This window comes from Staurois parvus, unplaced genomic scaffold (genome assembly GCF_062004578.1).
Source record: "Staurois parvus isolate SC_StPar_1 unplaced genomic scaffold, SC_StPar_1.0 ptg000635l, whole genome shotgun sequence".
In the NCBI taxonomy this organism is placed as follows: Eukaryota; Metazoa; Chordata; class Amphibia; order Anura; family Ranidae; genus Staurois; species Staurois parvus.
In genome coordinates, this window is record NW_028318431.1 from 4,401,297 (window position 1) to 4,420,376 (window position 19,080).

Sequence of the window (19,080 nt, forward strand, 5' to 3'; positions counted from 1 at the left end):
TGGATAATTGACGTAAATATTCACTCTTTTTTGGTGTAAACATTCTCACTCCTTTATTAAAGGTCAAATACTGTATAGCCAAAGCTTTTTGGCTAAAGCCCACTGTTGGCTGGCATCACTTAAAAGACCAGGCTGGGGAAAGATCCCGACATTAAAGTAAGGATCCACCCAGATCCCTAGAGCAGTAGCTGGCTCAGCCTCTCAGAATGCTGCTGAGAGCCTGAGCCAGCCACTCCCACCCCCTTCACAGCTCGGTGCTCCGGTGAGTGCTGGAGAGACAAAGCAGAGAGTTGGGTGACTGACAGTCACTGGTTCTCTGCAAGCTGAAGATGAGAGTTCAGAGATGAATAATCAGCAGTGTCTGATCACTCAGTTCTTGGCCTTAGAGGTGGCGGGGACATCTGCAGTTGGGATCAGTGCTGCAGCCAGCTAGATAAGCATGATTGTTTATTTTTTATAAAGCCATGCTTCTCTTTTAAATCAGCCTTATGGTCTATTTTATTTTAACTGTGTATGCCACTGTAGAAGTTATTCTCACCAAAGTAGAATCCAGCTCTTCCTTTGGCTTTCCTGAAGAATTCGCCATCTGCTCTTGCATGAACATCAGCTCCATGTTGTACCAAAAGCTCCACCATGTTCATGTTCCTTCGTTCAATAGCAATATGTAGAGCAGTCTGACCTTGTAGAAAGGAAGTAACCATCACATTTACCAACTGCAACCATAAATATAAAGACACTTTTGGACTTCAAAGAACAGCTTACCTGAACCCGAATTTCAGATCTGGGTAGACGCTGGAAGGATAAATCATTTGACTTACATATTTTCCAGTTTCTCTCAGAAAAATTCTGTTCCCCCTGATTGCAAATACACATGCTGCAACTACTATGAGAGGGCTTTTATTTCCCTACTGGAGTTTCCTTTTATTTTATGCAAAGGACGATATATAGGAGAAATTAGATTGCTTCTGATGTAGCTAGAAGAGTGAGAATCCTGAGATGAGGATGGGGTGCAGAAACTCTAATGATATATTAATGCTAGGGGGCTTTAGGAATGTAGAATGCCAGGGTAATATCTATTCAACCAGCATCAAATTATTATAAATATTATAGCCAGATGCTTGGCTAGATACAGGGAGCGAATTAGGACACTTGTCAGGAATCTAGGAGTGACCAGAAAGGTGTGGACTGACACAGGGAAACGCAGGTTTCAGGTATAGTATAATAATACAGTTTATTATTAGCCACCCATATAAAATAATATAAAAGCACAGTGAACAAACCAACCTTCCACTAATCTTAGTAGGTGCAGGAACACAGGCGTAGTCAGGGCTGGAGAGGTGGAACGGTCAGGCCGGCCGTAGGGTTTTGTAATGACTGTTTGGTGGTACCTCTAGTGGTCCCCAGGACAGGATTCCCCAGGGCGCGGAGTCTAAGTCCCAGTCTGCTTATTCACCAGGGCCCCTGATGGTGGGGATGGACTTGGAGCAGACAGGAACCAGGTCGTGGCCCCTGAGTACACCTGCTAGTGGTAGAGGGATCCGCCAGAGGTATGTGCAGGTAGAAAGCCTGATGTGAAGAGGCAGAAGGTGTGAGCAGGGACGGCTGGATCCGTGCAGGATGGATGGATGGCAGAGTAGTTAGCGTGGTCAGACAGGCCAGGTCAGCAATGTGCGGGCAGCAAGGTACCAAAGGAGCAGGCAGAGAATGGTCAAGGTCACAAGCCGGGTTCAGTAACTCACGGGCAGCGCAGTACAAGGGATCAGGCAGAAGGATGGTCAGGCAAGCCAGGGGTTCAACAGGAGACGGTCAGCAGAGGTCAGGATCAAGCTGGGTCAGCAACGAAGCAGGACCACAAGATACCAGGTACATAGGCTCATGGGAAAACATACACCAAGGCCCAGATCACAGGCCTGGTCATGCCTTAAATACACCTTTCTGCAATCAGCCCCAGGTTTGGCTGATTGCACGTGTGAGCTTCTGGCTGCTGAGAGCACCCGCTGGTCAGCTCTGGTACTGCAGCCCATACGGCAGATGAGTCCCACCACCAGTGCTGAGTCCATTCCTGACAACACTACTGCAGTGCCTACTGTGTTTTCACTGGACTTCAGCTGAATGGCTTAACACTGACTTACCTCCATCCACCAGGGGAGCTGACAAGCACAAGGTGCTCAAGAGGCATGATTGGTTGGCAGCAATGAATCATGTGAGATGACACTTGGAAGAGAAACTTTACTGTGGCAGTTAATGGACTTTTGGAGTAAAATTCCCAATGCGAGCAGGGTATAAAGCGTGAGAGATCTGTATTTTCACAGGCTGAATTCCTAGGAACTTTCTTTTTGCATGAAGGAGACCGAGGTGTGCATATTGCTGCTCCTGCCTGCTGCCGTGTGCTGTGGACCGGAGTTGCTGTATTCTTGGGACTGGTGAGAGGACACTGCTGTCATTAACCTGTTGCTGCTTGCAGAGACTGAGCAGATTGAGATTATCCATCTAACTAACAGCATTATTTACTGCATGCAGACTTTACTGGGACTGTACTCATGTGCACCAACGTAAAGACTGGGCTCCAACGCTAGCCAAAAAAAATAAGGCTGCTCACTCACATGGCTGCGTCACAAGAACTTTGCCTATTGTCCATAGTAAGAGGTACCTCTTTAAGGAGATTTAAATTTCAGCATTGCCATTCATATAGAGTGCACTCTAAAATGGATATAGCTGAGAAACTGACTACAGAGGCATTATTGCAGTATTGATTATCATTGCTGTTACTGTTTTCTAATGCCATTACTTATTGCTGATTTTACGGATTATCAGGTTTACTCTAAATTAGCTGCATAGAACAACATCCAATGCTGCTATAGTGTAATGAACATATTGTCTAATGAACTGTGATTGACCTAATCCTTTACTTTATGTTCATACTGCTATTTAATGCAACCCTTGACAACATATAGGGTTCAGTTACCACTAACTAGTCTGATGTTTGCTTTTTGATACTGAACCTTAGGTGTGTGCAGGGTATCTAGTATATTTTTGCTCCCAGCAGCAGTGCAGTATCCATTTTCTTAACCTGGTGTATCAATGGGGCTGAGGTTGTTCTCAGAGTCAAGGCAGAAGAACAGAGAACCCAATCTACCAAGCGGCTCCAGTGGGGGTAGCAATACAAATGTACAGTCCAGCTACAAAACTTTAGAGAGTTAAGGCAATAGTGTCCTACGTCAGCAATAATACTAGTGTTCAGCTGATAGCCTGGGGATGGCTTGAACACTTCCAGTTCCATTGAATGATCCTGCAGACTTTGTTCTGTAGGATGCAACCATAGACTGATCTTTGTAACCAGCATTTACTACATTTGCACTGCAGATAATACAGGTATTTCTTACCTCTGTAATAGGTGTCTGTGTATGCTGCGTTGATGAATCCTTTCAGATTGTCTGTTTTTTCTGCAATTTCGAGTAAGAGTGGAATTGTGTCGTTTTTCCCCTGAATCAGATTCAGCATGGCTTTTAGTAGACAAGTTTTCCCTGTTTCTGGTTCTGTTGAATAAAAATTAAAATAAACTCAATTCTGATTTTATGATGCATGGAAAATGTATCAGTGTGTTACCTTTAAACTCTTTATCAGTAAGATGTTTCTGAGTACGGAGTAAATAAACCAGAAGATCATCTAATTCTTCACAGTCCCCATAGGCCACAGCATCAAAAACCCTGGTCCGATCATACAGCTTAAATGTTCTGTCCTTACAGCTGGTTGTGGATTCCAAGGAGGAACTTTGCCTTTGCAATGAAGAAAATAAAGTTTTAACACATATTTCTTGATATGTCTAATCAAAAAGTCCCAAAAATCTTCCAAAAAAAAGAAAAGAAAAACCCTGTTGTCCTCCATAATTGGCTAAAAAATAGATCGATTAATGAAAACTTGGTGTAAGTGTGAGATGGGGAAACAGCTCTCATTGTGAATTAAATGTTTTGAAATGTTTTACTGACATTCTGCGATTTAGCCACAAGATGTCACTGTTTTTCTAACACAGCCTCAGACTGCATAGATATTTCTATATTCAGGAAGGGGTGGGGTTTTACACATGGGAGCTTAGTGAACAAGAAGAGAGACTGCAGCTATGTTTTGATGATGGTGAAGGAAAAGAGCCATGTGAGCAGAGAATCCGTTGGCATCCAGGTGTGAGAACTGCAGCTAGTGAAGCTGATGGTGTTCAAGACGCTGATCTTGTTCAGAGAAAGGAAGATCGCTGCCAGGAAGGCTGATGAGATCGCATGCTTGTTGGAGAAACAAGAGTTCTGTTCTGAGTCACCAGCAGATGCAAGGCAGACCTGGGTCGGTAAGATCGTGCACGCACCTCATTTCAGTGTTGGCGCCTCCAGAGACTGAGACAGGCCTATAATTAGTTAGTTAGGGTCTCTGTTTGTGTCAGGCCACAAGTGTTGTTACTGATCATTGGAAGGACTCCACAACTTAAAGTGACATTTCACATTGGAGAGCTGATAAAATCCCACAAACTCAAGCCAGACTGGCATTTTGCTCAAAAGGAATACTCAGGCACGTGCTACAGGACCAGTTATGGGAGGGGGAATACTGTAGATTTGTGTAAGATTGTAAGCTGTTGTGCTGCACCGCAGGCTAGCCCATACCGTACACCCATACACTGATTCCTGCTCTTTTAGGGTAATAACAGGTAAGGTGTGGCAGCTTAGTTGTGCCCGCCAGTAGGTAAATTACTTTGCTTTCTAGCGTCATCCATCAGAAGGCGCCGTGCTGTGCAGCACAAGGGTCTCGGCCTTTGGGCTGGGTGTATGTAAATTTATTGTATGTTCCCAGCATTTGTGGTTGTGTTTATTTGCCACATCTAAGTAAAATTCTGATTTGGCAAAACCTGGTGTTGGGGTTGCCTTCCTCGTTCGTGACTTCACTGTATCCTGGGGAGCCCACCCCGGTACACGGCTTAATAAGTAGAAGGAGAAGCAAACTTGCTGTAGTTTATTTTTGTGTGAAAGACATGCTTCAGATGTAATTGGTCATGTTAATTCTCTGCAGGAGACTGTAAATGGGAGAAGAACATATAAAGGGATGCCAAGAAAGCATTTTCTTGGCAGCACAGTGGCTAAATGGTTAGCACTTTCACCTGGCAGTACTAGGGTCGTTGGTTCGAATCAACCACTGCACCACCTGCCTGGAGTTTGCATGTTCTCCCTGTGCCTGCGTGGGTTTCTTCCCACACTCCAAAGACATGCTGGAAGGTTAATTGGATCCTGTCTAATTTGGCCCTAGTATGTGTATGTATGAATATGAGTTAGGGACCTTAGATTGTACTCCCCTTGAGGGTTAGGGACTGATGTGAATATACAATATACATATGTAAAGCACTGCATAAACTGACAGCGCTATATAAGTACCTGTAATAAATAAATAAAAAAAAAACAATAATTTTTTTTTTTTATACCAATCCTATCCAACTTTGTCATGCACAAGGCTGGAAATCTAAAAGGCTATTGAGGTCTCCCCTAGATATCTTAGGGGACAACAAAAGAAAAGAAAACTGGAAAATGTAACATCTGCAAACTTGCTTGATTTGCCTATGTTTACCTATGTGAGTGTGTGAGATATGTTTGTATCCATATTTCATAATCGTGCATGCTTGTGTGTCCAGAACCAATCCAATGCTGCTTTTGTCTTTATGGAACAATAAGTTGTCCAGCAAAATTCAACTTATCCCATACTTTTCTGACAAAAATGTATTCATTAGGAGTGACTGTTGAAGGGATTTAGAACAGTCTGAAGCCTCAGGCAAACATCATCTGAGACCCAAGTATATGAATCAAGAACAATATTGCACAACAGATAAAAGATGGAGGGAGGGATAAATGAGAGATGTGTGAGTAAAGTTCTATTTTAATATTATTAGGAATATACAGAATCCATTTTGTATCTGTCCCACTCTCCACCCTCCGCATGGTCATGATAAACCCAGGAGGGAAAGGAAAGGATTCTACATAATACTACTTTATAGAAGATTCTTTTTATACTCTGATATGACATGATAAGAAGGAGTAGCCACATAATAAATTACATTACTTTTACATTTTCCACATGAATATATACTGTATGACTGAGCAATCGGGAACTCATGTGTGTATTTTTTACACTGAAAGGATAGCCTAGAGAGAGAACCTAAAAAAGTTCTAAGATATTCAAAATCATTGGTAAGTGTACATCAGGTCAAATTGCTTATTGGTGGATTGCTTTCTGAAAGCACACTGACGCAACAGAAATATATAGGCTTCTATTAATGACTTCCCACTGAAAATGCTAGATGTCTAAAATGCTAGTTCCCTGACCCTGAGCAAGCATGAAGCAAATGGAAGTCAATGGAATTGTGGATTTCCTTATCTTTATGATAGTTCTGCACAGGGGCGGACTGACAACTCATGGCTCCCCCGGGCAATAGGGGATCATGGGGCCCCTGTGTCCTTGCCCAAACTCAAAAAAGCCTATGAAAAAGGTACCAGGGGCATCTCATGGGGCCCCCTACTGACCCCGGGCCCTCGGGCAGTGCCCGAGTTTCCAAATGGTCAGTCCACCCCTGGTTCTGCAACTCTAAAAAGTGCTCAAGCCAAAGTATCAGCAAGAAGACCAAAAACTAGCAGGGGAGAACAGCAGCATTATCTTACTTACTATTCTCAGGAGTGGTAAACTTTAACAAATGTAAGTGAATGGTAAATCTTTAACAAATAACTATTCTTATTTGCTCTATTTTGGTCTGCTAGATACAAGTGAAAAATATACCTGCTGATCCTGGCAGAAATCCAATGAGCTTCAAAATTTCTAAATATTGCCTCTGCTGCACAAAAATCACGAGCCCTGTTACCAACCCTGCCCAACTCACCTCTGTGGGGAGTACAGTGAGTAAAAGTTGTTGGCCTAGGACAAGTGTGTTACTATCAAGATTAACAGGTGAAAATAGAAGAAAAAGGCCTAAAAAAAAGGCATCACATACCATATAAGGACCAGTGAGCTACAGTATACATTACCTTTGTTCTCTTGGATTTAGATATTTTTATTATACAAGATTTATATAGAACCAATAGTTTGCGCAGCACTTTACAATATAAAGAAGGACAGTACAGTTACAATACAATAAAATACAAGAGGGTTAAGAGCACCCTGAAGGGAGTGAAGGGGGGATAGCCACTGGAGAGTTAGGCCTATGAGAAGCGAGTTGCAATAGTCAAGACGAGAGAAAAGTAGGGAGTGAATGAGTAGCTTGGTGGTTTCATTTGTGAAAAAGGGGTGAATTTTAGAGATGTTACAGAGGTGAAGTCTACAAGCTTTTGACAGCGATTGGATTTGGGACTGAAAGGACAGTTCAGAGTCTAGATACCCTGGGTTGAGGGGAGGGACTGATAGTTGCAGTATTGATCTTGATGGAAAAGTCATGGGGGAGAGCAGCTCGGTTTTAGAGAGAGATAGTTTAAGGAAGTGGTGCGACATCCATGATGATATGTCTAACAGATTGATTTAGAAGATTGGGCAACCATCGGGTGACTCATAGTCATACCCAGTGAATGAATAGTGCCATGTCCCGGAATCAGAAATGAAATATGTACAGAACCAATATGGACTTTCTAGGCACATAAACTCGATACCACAAATGTATAAAGCATATATATCTTTAATTACATAATTAGTTTAAAAAAAACTATATATTGCATTGCATTGTAAATAGGCTCCAGTGGTCTCTCCAAAAAGAACGTGAAGTGAAATTCCCAGTAATGACACTGCTAGATGATATGTCGGTCCACTTTTTGCAAGCGTGGGGGGTTCCACTGTTGCTTTAGCCCAACATGTTTTGCGACAAAAGTCGCTTCCTCAGGGGTTTGCAATGTATCTATAAAATAAACAAACTAATAAACAAACTACAATAATCACAATGATAGTAATAATGATATGCCAACAATTGTACAGCCAGCAATAGAACACTTACATAAATAATTATTATTGTAATATAGGTTACAATATAAAGGACTCTTAAAGCGGTCCACGGCTCGGTGACAGCCAAAAGTCCCATTACAGGTGTGGGGGCACAAAGTAGGGGCTGGACAAATAAAGGCCATCATATACTCAAAGGGAAGAAACAGGGGAGTAATACATATATCCTACTGGTCCAGGTGGTATTTACTCACAGGTAAGAATTGAATGCGTTATCACAAAATTGTGAGATTATAAAAGTACACGGTACAACAGACCTATAAACGGTCAAAAGCATAAGCAAGAGTGAGTGGTACCACCACAGGAGTAACATCACTAATGAATATATATATATATATCTCTCACCAAAGGGCCAAAGGCCACAAAGTACTATATCCAAAGCTGCAATATAGATTACCTTGATTGACTGCAAAAAAGGATTCAATGCCTTTGTCTTGACCATATAATGTGTCCAACTGACATGCAAATAACTATGGGATATGCCATCAACCACCTCCTTAGGCCAGGCCAGTCTTATTGCCTCCTAATAGGGGCCAATTGCCGTGTAAGACACATATAATGTTCCTGAATAAAGTAGCCCATATATTAAAGTTCCTCAATTGTTACCAATCAAAGACATTAACATGTAAAGGGCAACACACAATCTTCAGAGTATACCTGCCCATAGGATATAGCAAACATCCACCTGCTAGGGACAGCCCAGTATGCCTTAGCACTGTCACAATATCGAGTTCATTGCCAGTACCCTCCAGCCAGCTCCACTTATATGTGCCCCAGCCCGGGGTGTTTCTGCCATGATGGCGTAAGACGTCACCCAGACCCAGCCATAGTGTCTGCGCATGCACAGGAATACCGATGCACGCACACAATGCCCCACCAGCAAAAGTGCCTGGGTGGCATGACAACGAGCCAACAATACCCCCGCACGTGCGCCAACATAGAAGGGAATGGTGGACGACCGCCATGTCCCCACTGCTGCAAGCCAACAGCCCAAAACCCCCACCACCCAGCATATCTAGGGACGGGATCAGCCAGCTGCACACCAGCATTTGGGGGAGCCATCAACCAAGCCCCAGACCCTGCACCCGCTGATCAAATTCAATAATAAAAGATGTTAGGATGTATTACACAGATACATAAATCATCTAGTAGCACAATACAATGTATATTTAACCAACAATGCAGGACACAGAGATTAAGCCATTGAATTTATCTATGTAGTTACATCATGGCACCAACTTTCCAACACCCTGGGGCTCAACCACATGCTACATAAGCAACAATTATATAAGCAATCCTGAATGATATACTCCTTAAAGAACACAGATACATTGTACTGACTCGAATGAAAAAATTGAGTCATACATTCATGAGTTGCAATATACACAATACAGCTATAGCCATCAGTTTAGAAGAAGCATACATATATATTGATTACTATAGTTATCCTGATTGTCCAGGAAGACCATTAATGACAATATATTGTATCCAAAAAGTCCAAACCTCAGAGAGACAGTCCATAACTGTAAAATGTTAACTAAATGATCAATAAATATATATGATGTCACAATAATGAGTCCTAACGTATACTATATACTACAAATACCAGTCATTAACCTGTATATGCATAAGTAGTTATTAGTATCTATCTGCTCAGACTATTATGAACGCCTCCAGTTTAGTTAAAAAAAGATTTATAGGATTTAATTTCACTTAGTCCTGGTGGATTTACAGCATTTAAGCGCTCAATCCAAATCGTTTCTTTGCATTTGGAGCCTATTTACAATGCAATGCAATATATAGTTTTTAACTATTAGTATCTTTTAAACTAGTTATGTTAATAAAGATATATATGTTTTTATACATTTGTGCTACCGAGTTTATGTGCCTAGAAAGTCCATATTAGTTCTGTACATATTTAATGTCATGCTGATCTGTCAGTTAGTAAGTTAGTAAGGCAAGAAGAGACTGAAGGAGTGAGGTGAGGAGTAGAGAGAAAGATTTGGGTGTCACCAGTGTAGAGGTGGTATTGGAAGCCGTGGAAGGTTATCAAGTGATCAAGAGAGGAGATGTAGACAGAGAAGAGAAGGGATCTAAAAAAGAGCCTTGGTGGACCCCTTCAGAAAGAGAAAGTGGAGAGGAGCAGACAGAGTTATAGGTAACACTGAGGGATAGAGAGGAGGAGAACCAGGATAGGGCAGAGTCTTGGAGGCCAAGGGAGTGGAGTTTATTGAGAAGGAGCGGGTGGGGGGGCATGGCCGGCCGCGGACAGAGATGGCCGCAGAGTAGAGGAGCTCCGTGCACCGCCGAGGAAGACAGCTACTCCCAGCGACTTACTTCAGCGGGAAACCCCGCTGACATCACCGCTGCCACCAGGGAAGTGTGGGGCACATCCCCAGAGAATGGGGAAGAGAAAGATAAAGGAGGGGCCCCGCAAACTGTCGGGGTTTTTCGCTCCGGCGGGTCCCCCCTCCTGTCAAAATGGCGCCGGTCCCTGTCCCTCGGCTGACTCACGAGGACAGGAGGAGGGAGACAAGCTCAATTCTCCCCTGCATGCCTCCAGCCCTGCTGTGCACACAGAGCTGACAGACTCTTCTTTGAGAACACCATCCTGCAGTCCCCTCAAGAACAGGCAGAGAATCTCTCCAGAGGTGCAGCAGAGGGGTGAGCAAATTTATGATTCCTCTTTGCAAAATACTACAAGATAATTTATTGAGAACCTAGAGGATTATCCAGCAGAATCTATGCCGCTTAATTCTATTGTTATGAAAGATGTTAGTTACCCTTAAAGGGTCCCTACATAAAGATATGATGAGCTTTAGGTCACAGATCAATACAGAGATGGAAAACCTGGGTGAGAGGGTATCACAATTGGAAACTAAAATGGGGGATTTCGCCACTGCTCATAACGAATTAGTGGATGCCCACAACGAAGTAGAAGATAGCTGAAATCTTTAAAGGCAAAAATGGCGGATATTGAGGACCGCTCCCGCAAAAATAACATTAAATTTAGGGGGGTTGGTGAGGACACCCCCGTCGCGGATCTCCGCAAATTTATTCAGCATATGATATCCACATTACACCCCGAATAGGGAAGTGGTGGTGGATAGGGTGCATAGACTGCCGAAACCCTCTTTCCTCCCAGCTCATGTCCCTCGAGACGTCATTGCGAGAGTCCATTTCTATCATGTGAAGGAGGAACTCATGCTGTTTGTGCGGGATCTCTCTGTTTGCTGACCTTTCTCAACACACCATACTAGCACGCAAGAAATTGATTTCTTTCACAAAATTATTGCGCAACGACATCAAATACCAGTGGGGGTTCCCTACCAAATTGCTGATTACAAAGGACAATCGAGTCCTTACGGTCACTTCAGAAGAAGATGGCTTTCAACTTGCCAAAAAATGGGGCCTTATCCCAGCAGAGGAGGAAATCGTGCCTACAAAATCCTCCCCCAGAAAAATCCCCTCAGAGTGGGAACAAGTAGCGGGCTGACACACGCAACTGCTTCTTCCCACGTTCTCTGGTGCCTTATGTTTTCCCCGCTGTAAGCGCATAGCGGCGTTCTAGGCTGTTTGCCTCGGTACTTCCCCCCATACATTCAAGTGATTCGTTTAACGCGAACTTATCTGTTACTTTTTTGTTTTGTTTTTTCTCCCCAGTTTTTCCCCTCTTTTTGTGTGTTTTTCTTCAGAGCAGCAACACCATTTATGCTACTGGATCTTGACAAGTCATCTTATATCACTATTGGAGGGTCGCACCTCCTTCTCCCACATTTGAAAACCATGGTCCCCATAAGAGTACAATTCCGGCTTTCAAACCCTTCCATGCTAGTTTTGTTTCTACCACTTGAGGGTGACCACATATCACTCAACCAAGCTTCCTCATGGTACTAAATATTGTCTCTTTGAATGTTCATGGCCTTATTAGACCATTCAAACGTCAGATGACGTGGAAAGAAGCCCAATGACTACATGGCGATGTGCTTTGTGTTCAGGAAAACCATTTCTCGGTATCTAAAGCTCCATACTGCTCCAACCGCCTGTTCCCACATATCTTTACATCTAATGGCCCTACTAAGAAGTGTGGCGTATTGACTGCTGTCCGTGACTCTGTTGCTTTCTCTCTACACTCCCAAGTGTCCGACAGTAAAAGCAGAGTCATAATTATCGTCTGTGAAATCAACAACATCACCTACACTATTGTGAATCTCTATGCCCCTAATACCCATCAGGTCCCTTTTTTCAACTCCCTGCGGAAAAAAGTATCAAAAATACAAAGGGGTTTTTTGATTTACTGTGGAGACTTTAACGCTATTTATCAACAACTCGATGGACACCTCCAATTCTTCACAGCATTTGAGACAGTCTCTCGCCCAGACCATCACGGCAGCCAACCTTTATGATACCTGGAGATGCCTCCATGCTTCTGAAAAGGACTTTACACATTACTCAGCACCCCACAAATCATATTCCCGAATAGACTTTTTTCTTACGGATATCCAACTGCTACAAAATATTTCTAAAGCTGAAATACATCCGATGACGTGGTCGGACCACGCTCCTATTTCTATAAGCATTGAGGGGACTTTGAAATTTACTCCGGTATACTTGTGGTGTAACGATGTTTCCATGTTTTGTAATATGTCTCGCCCTGTTATTTCTGCTGCCTTAGAGGAGTATTTCGCTGTTAATTTAGCTACTGATACCAGTGCAACTAACGTATGGTGCGCTCATAAAGCATACTGTTGAGGGTTACTGTTGAAGCTGGCATCGCAGGATAAACGGGTTAGGAACCGCATTCTCCTGGACACCATTGAGCAAATAGCTAAACTTGAACACACACATAAACAAACTCTATCTTCTAATACTTTTCAGGAGCTTCAAACCACTAGAATTAAACTTAGGACTCTACTTTTAGGGAGACATGGTCAATAGTTAAAAAAGGCTAAGGCTAAATTCTATTCCCAAGGGAATAAAGCGGGAAAAATGCTAGCAAAATACTTAACAACTAGATAAGCGAAATCCAAAATATCTTCTCTCATTGACCCTACTTCTAATACACCAACTTATCATCCAAATAAAATAGCAGAGGCGTTCCGCACTTATTATTCCCAATTATATAACCTCAAGAATGACCCTTCTACCCCCCAACCCACCCTAGATTCGATTGATCAATTCTTGAATAAGCTATCACTGCCCAAATTAGACGTTCAAAAACTAGAAAGTCTTAATCGACCCATCTTGGAAAGCGAAATTTCCGAGGCCATTAAAGCATTACCTAAAGGGAAGTCTCTGGGTGTGGACAGCTTCTCAAACGAATACTATCAGGAATTTCAAACTATATTAGTTCCCCATCTTAAACGCACATTTGATGAAGCTATTCTCAAATCTACATTCCCACCAGAAATGTTGAGGGTTATCATCGTTACTCTACCTAAACCAGGGAAATCCTCAGATCATCCCCAAAACTTTAGACCCATCTCATTACTAAATACTGATCTCAAAATTTACACTAAAATCCTAGCAACCCGTCTCCTTAATATTACCCCTCACCTAATTCGGGCCGATCAAGTAGATTTTGTTAAAGGTAGGCAGGCCCCAGATGGCACTCATAGAATACTGGACCTAATGCACTTAATCGAATCTCGTGGATCACAGGCGGTGTTCTTGGCCTTGTACGCCGATAAAGCTTTTGACAGGGTTTACTGGCGTTACACAAATTTGGTATTACTGGATATATAAAATGGGCCATTATGGCACTTTATACAGTTCCCACTGCTCAGATGTTCACGTCCAATGCCCTATCAGGACCCTTTAGCATCACTAATGGTACTCGCCAGGGTTGTCCGTTATCTCCTATCATCTTATCTCTAGTAATGGAACCCTTAGCAATGGCAATTCGCAATAATCCCCAAATCTCGGACATTCAGGTTGCAGATACATCTCACAAAATTGGATTGTTCGCTGATGATGTTATACTTACGGTTACTGATCCTGTGAAATCCCTTACAGAAATGTCTTCATCCTTGCAATCCTTTAGTGCAATCTCTTACTATAAACTTAACGTTGCAAAATCCTCCGCCCTACCAATAGCTATACCAAAGACTCTTTTGAAAGAGCTTAAAGCTAAATTCCCATACAATTGGACCTGAAAATACCAGACTACCTTGGCATATTAATCTCGTATCCAACTTCTAATACTTTTAAGGATAATTTTGAAAAGCTATACCAGTCTGTTTTAGCGGAGCTACAGCGACTTAACAAATTTGAAACTTCGTGGATAGGAAGAATAGCAGCCTTTAAAATGCTGGTTCTTCCCAAAATATTATATTATTTTCAAACTATTTCAATCATTATACCACATACTTATTTTAATAAATTGGAGGTGGCTATTAGAAACTATATATGGCAAGGGAAAAAGCCGAGAATATCCGTCCTGTCCCCTTCTAAACATAAATCTAAAGGGGGGGTTGGCCTCCCAGTGCTCACTAGCTATTATTATGCCTCTATTTTGGGTCAACTCCCGGAGTGGTTCATCCCTTCAGACAAACTATGGGTACAAATCGAGAAATCTATAGTACCAGACAAAGATCTTCAGGCTTTAGTATTGGCTAAAGCGGCCCATTCCACTCTCCTCAATACCTTCCCGCCATCCATTGCAGCATCACTCGCGGCATGGTTTTTTGGCGTAAATAAAACTATTCCCTCTTCTTCTAAGATTCAAATAGACATTCCCCTTTTAGCATATGAACACTTTATCCCTAACCTCGACACCAGACCTTTACGGGAGTTGGTTTATACTACTCTCGCTTAAACAGGGAATGCCACCCTAAGCAAAGGTCAATACTCCCTTTTACAGATCCGAAGTTATCATGGAGCGCATCCGAAGACGTGGGTTAAAATCGACCCCAAATTTTGGCAAGTCATGATGAAAAAAAGGGATTTCGTGGTTCTATAATTACTTACATTATGACACTGACCTCACTACCCCGTAACATAAGTAACTGGGAAACTGATCTTTATACTGTAGGTCTTTTACAAGAGATGAATGGGAGGCTGCACTGGGCATCAACTTAAGCATTACTAAATGCACAAATCACTGGAATTGCTCTCTAAAAAGTTTTTATCATAGCTACCTCACTTCATATACTCTTGCCAAAATGTATCCCAATACGTCGCCTCTTTGCTGGAGGAATTGCGGAGAGGAGGGCAATTTACTACACATTCTGTGGAGGTGCCCCCTCTTAAAGAATTGCTGGCAGGAAGTCTTTGCACTCATCTCATGGGTTTCTAGCACGATCACTAACCCAGCTCCTCACTTAGCTCTTCTTAATATTACATTACAATTATTCCCTGCCCAATATAGAACAATTGTTGGTCACATACTCATCGCTGCTAGAATATCTATTACTGCTGTTTGGAAATCAGTGAGGATTCCTAACATTCTAGAAGTAATCCACAGAGTTAACTCAAATTATATTTGTGAAAGAGCAGTCGCACTTCAGTGTCAACATATGGGGAAATATGATCTATAATGGTCTTGTTGGACAAATATGTTTTTATCCCATGATGTAACTGTATTAAAATACTGTTTTGTTATCACAGTGTTTTGATTTGGTCTTTGCTGCATCTGTGCTCTAGTTCTAATTTTCTCTGCTCCCGCTCTTCCATTTCTATAGTGTTTCTCCCCCTTTCCTTATTCTTTCTTTTATTTTCTCTTAGTTCTCGTTATTTTTGTCTATATTTGGCACTATGTATTGCACTATGGGCCTCAAAGGTCAATCCAATAGTTGATTACAGATATTGACAACATTGTTGATACCTATTCTGTATACAATTGTAAGTCATGGGCCATTACTTTGAGGTCCCATCAGACCTAGGTGCGTACTGTGACTGTGGTACTATGATGCATTTATGCATACTGGTTCTGTATATTCTCTGTCTGGACCTTTCTCTTTTACTTGTAATCCTTTTCTGAAAATAATAAAAAAGAATTGAAAAGAGAAGGAGCGGGTGGTCAACAGTACCAAAGGCCACAGAGAGGTCTAGTAGTAAGAGTATGGAGTAGTGGCCATTGGTTTTAGCAGTTAGTAAATCATTAGTGAGTTTTAGTAGGGCAGTTCAAAAAATGTAGAGGTGAATGGGAGCAATAATTAGGTCCTCGTTCAGGTTGGTGGGATCCAATGAGGGCCTTCTAAGTATGGGGATGATCTATGCATGTTTTAGAAGGGAGGGAAAGGTGCCAATAGATAGGGAGAGATTGAAGATGTGAGTGAGAGTGCATAGGAAAGAAGAGGGTGACTTGTAGTAGTTGTGAGGGAAGAGGATCCAAGGGAACAATTGGTTAGATGAGCATCTGGGAAAAGTTTGGTAACTTCTTCAGTAGTAGCCAGTTCAAAAGAGGAAAGTGTTGACTATGCTAATAGACAAGTATGTTAAGTGGGGAAGATATATGTACAGTGGAGATATCCTCACATATTGCATCAATCTTTTTTTTGATGATGTGTTTGGTAATCTCTTGGGCAGTAAGTGAGTTAGGGGGTAGAGAGGGTGGGGGACAAAACAGAGAGTTAAAGATAAAAAGAGCCAACGAGGACTGGACGACAAGGTGTTAATAAGAATGACAAAGTAGGTGTGTTTGGCAGCATGAAGACAGGAATTGTATTTTAGGAGGGTAGATTTATCGACTGAAGTCCTGTAGGGATTTGGTGTTACGCCACAGTTGTTCAAGAGCACAGCACTGTCTTTTGAGATTTCTGGTGTTGTCAGTTTTCCAGAGTTGTAACAGTCAGGGCCTGATTCTGTGTGAAGTTAGAGGAGCAAGGTTGTCCAGTGAGGAAGAGAGTGAACTTTTGTAAACAGAGGTGACCAGGTTAGAACATAAAAGTGGTGAGAGTTTGTCATAGAGGCGTTCAGTAGCAGAAAAGAGAAGAGAAGGGTTTGTACAAGTAATTGTTTGATGCTTGGAGTGGTGGTTGTAAACAAGGATGCTGTGAAACTGATGAGGTTGTGATCAGAGAGAGGAAAGTAGGTGTTGGTGAGGTTGCAGGAGTACAGAGATAGGAGAATCAAAGGTATTACCATCAGAGCAGGGGCGGACTGACAGCTCATGGGGCACCCGGGCAATAGGGGATCATGGGGCCCCTGTGTCCTTGCCCAAACTCAAAAAAGCCTATGAAAATGTACCAGGGGCATCTCATGGGGCCCCCTACTGACCCCAAATCCAAATGGTCAGTCCGCCCCTGCATCAGAGTGAGTGTAGGTGTGTGTGTCCATTGTGTTAGGTCAAAACATGAGGTTAAGTTGAGAAGTTGAGCTAAAGTTGGGCTGTTAACACTAACAGAGATGTTACAGTCACCAAGAATGATAGAGGGTATTTCAGAGGAGAGAAGATAGGGTAGCCAGGTCAAGTCATCAAAAAAGTGGGATACTCGTCCAGGAGGTGCAATCCTCAGAGAAATTGTTGAAAAAAGCTGAATACAGTGCATATTGAAAGAAGAGAGGGAGAGGTAGGAAGGACTTTGAAGGTGCTCAGTGGGGATAGAAGGAATCCAACTCCACCTCCTTTCTGTCCACTGAATCTGGGTGAGTGAGTCCACTGGAGGCCACCATGGGAGAGGGCAGCAGGAGAAGCTTAGTCAGAATCTTCAAGCCAGGTTTCAGTAATAGCAATTATGTTAAAGCAATGTTAGATTAAAAAAAAAAAGATAAAAAAGGCTATGTACAGATCAGAGCATGTTATAGACAAAGCAGGCATTCCAGAGAATACACGGGATTGGCTGGTGGTTTTTGTTAGCAAGGAGGCAGGGTGGTGGATATAGGGGTTGCAGCTAGAAAATGGAAGGCCAGGATTGGGGGAAATGTCCCCAGAGATTAGGATAAGAAGAAGGGTGAGGAAAGTAAGATAAGAGTGGGATGTATATGAGCGCACATATTTCCCCTGGTGTTTAGGTCAGCATGTGAGTTCAGTATTTACAGGAGCTGATGGGTGCAGTAATAGAGAGATGGTAGAAGTGTTGGTGATATGTATAAGCTATGGCGTAGAGAGGAGGGGTAAAGTAAGGGCAATTTAAGGACAGAGAACACTAATGTGAGAAGGAAACATAGAGGGAGCATGTTAGAGAGGAGAGAGAGAGGGAATCAGACTTCATAGGAAAGTAAACATCAAATGTTGGTTTGCTTGCTGTCTTCAGCAGAGTGGAGCAACATGGAGCAGAGTTCTTGTTGTATCTTCATACTGCCTAATTAGCCTTCTTTAGTTAAACTGTGATACACTTTACTAATGCTCTGAAGCAAGTATCCTACCTGGTTAACTGATTACCATGTTTTCCTTTATCAATGTTTACATGGAACTTCATTGTTGGAGACATCATTTTGCTTTCTACTTGATAGACAGAGTCCATGGGGGCCATTTCACGTTCACTGTCTGCTTTGCCAAAACGACGACCCTTAGGTTTTGGTGAGCTGAAAATTGTATATTTGGTATGTTTAAATTTTATGTGTTGACTGTTTTCATGGATGGAATGACTGTTGTCTTCACTGTGTGAGTCTTCAGCAGAAGCATTCGTGTCCTCGGTGTGGTCTGTTTCCTCAAGATCTGAGGAGCTGCCCATCTTCTTCATTTTTGCTAGCCTGTAAAAATGAAAATGCAGACATAGTTACAATGGCATACCTGCAATATCTGGCACCTGAGGCCAATCATTTTATAACCCTCTCCCAAAATTGAAGCAATAAAGGGACACGTGCAGTGCCAAATTGTCGGTGCAGCCAAACTCTGCCAAAAGTGGGAATAGCTTGCAGTTAAGAGCCTTGATTTTAAAAAAAAAGTCAGCCTGCTCACTGCATGCAGAGCACACATATGCCACACTTGTACCCACATAATTTGTTTTAATTAATGTGTAATTAAAAGTAAAGATCTTGCAGACACAATCAAACCTCTGCACACTATTTTTTTTAAATTACATAGTTGTCAACACATTATTCACCTAACTCTTTGAAGGCTGAGGGCATAAAAATTTTTTACCACCTCCTGTTCTAAACTATTAATATTGTTGCATACAAGTAGTAAAAATGTAA

At 42.3% G+C, this 19,080-nt stretch overlaps 1 protein-coding gene across 1 annotated transcript in view; it reads right to left on the minus strand.

Moving 5' to 3' along the window:
- Window positions 1-19,080, minus strand: part of TRPV1 (transient receptor potential cation channel subfamily V member 1) — a 61,996-nt gene that overhangs the window by 32,210 nt on the left and 10,706 nt on the right. The window contains exons 2-5 of the mRNA XM_089693611.1: window positions 18,310-18,636; window positions 3,607-3,776; window positions 3,384-3,536; window positions 539-679 (exon numbers count right to left, since the gene is read on the minus strand). Of these exons, the coding sequence (XP_089549737.1) occupies window positions 539-679; window positions 3,384-3,536; window positions 3,607-3,776; window positions 18,310-18,626 (781 nt within the window). The 5' untranslated portion in view covers window positions 18,627-18,636. The remainder of the gene's footprint in view (window positions 1-538; window positions 680-3,383; window positions 3,537-3,606; window positions 3,777-18,309; window positions 18,637-19,080) is intronic.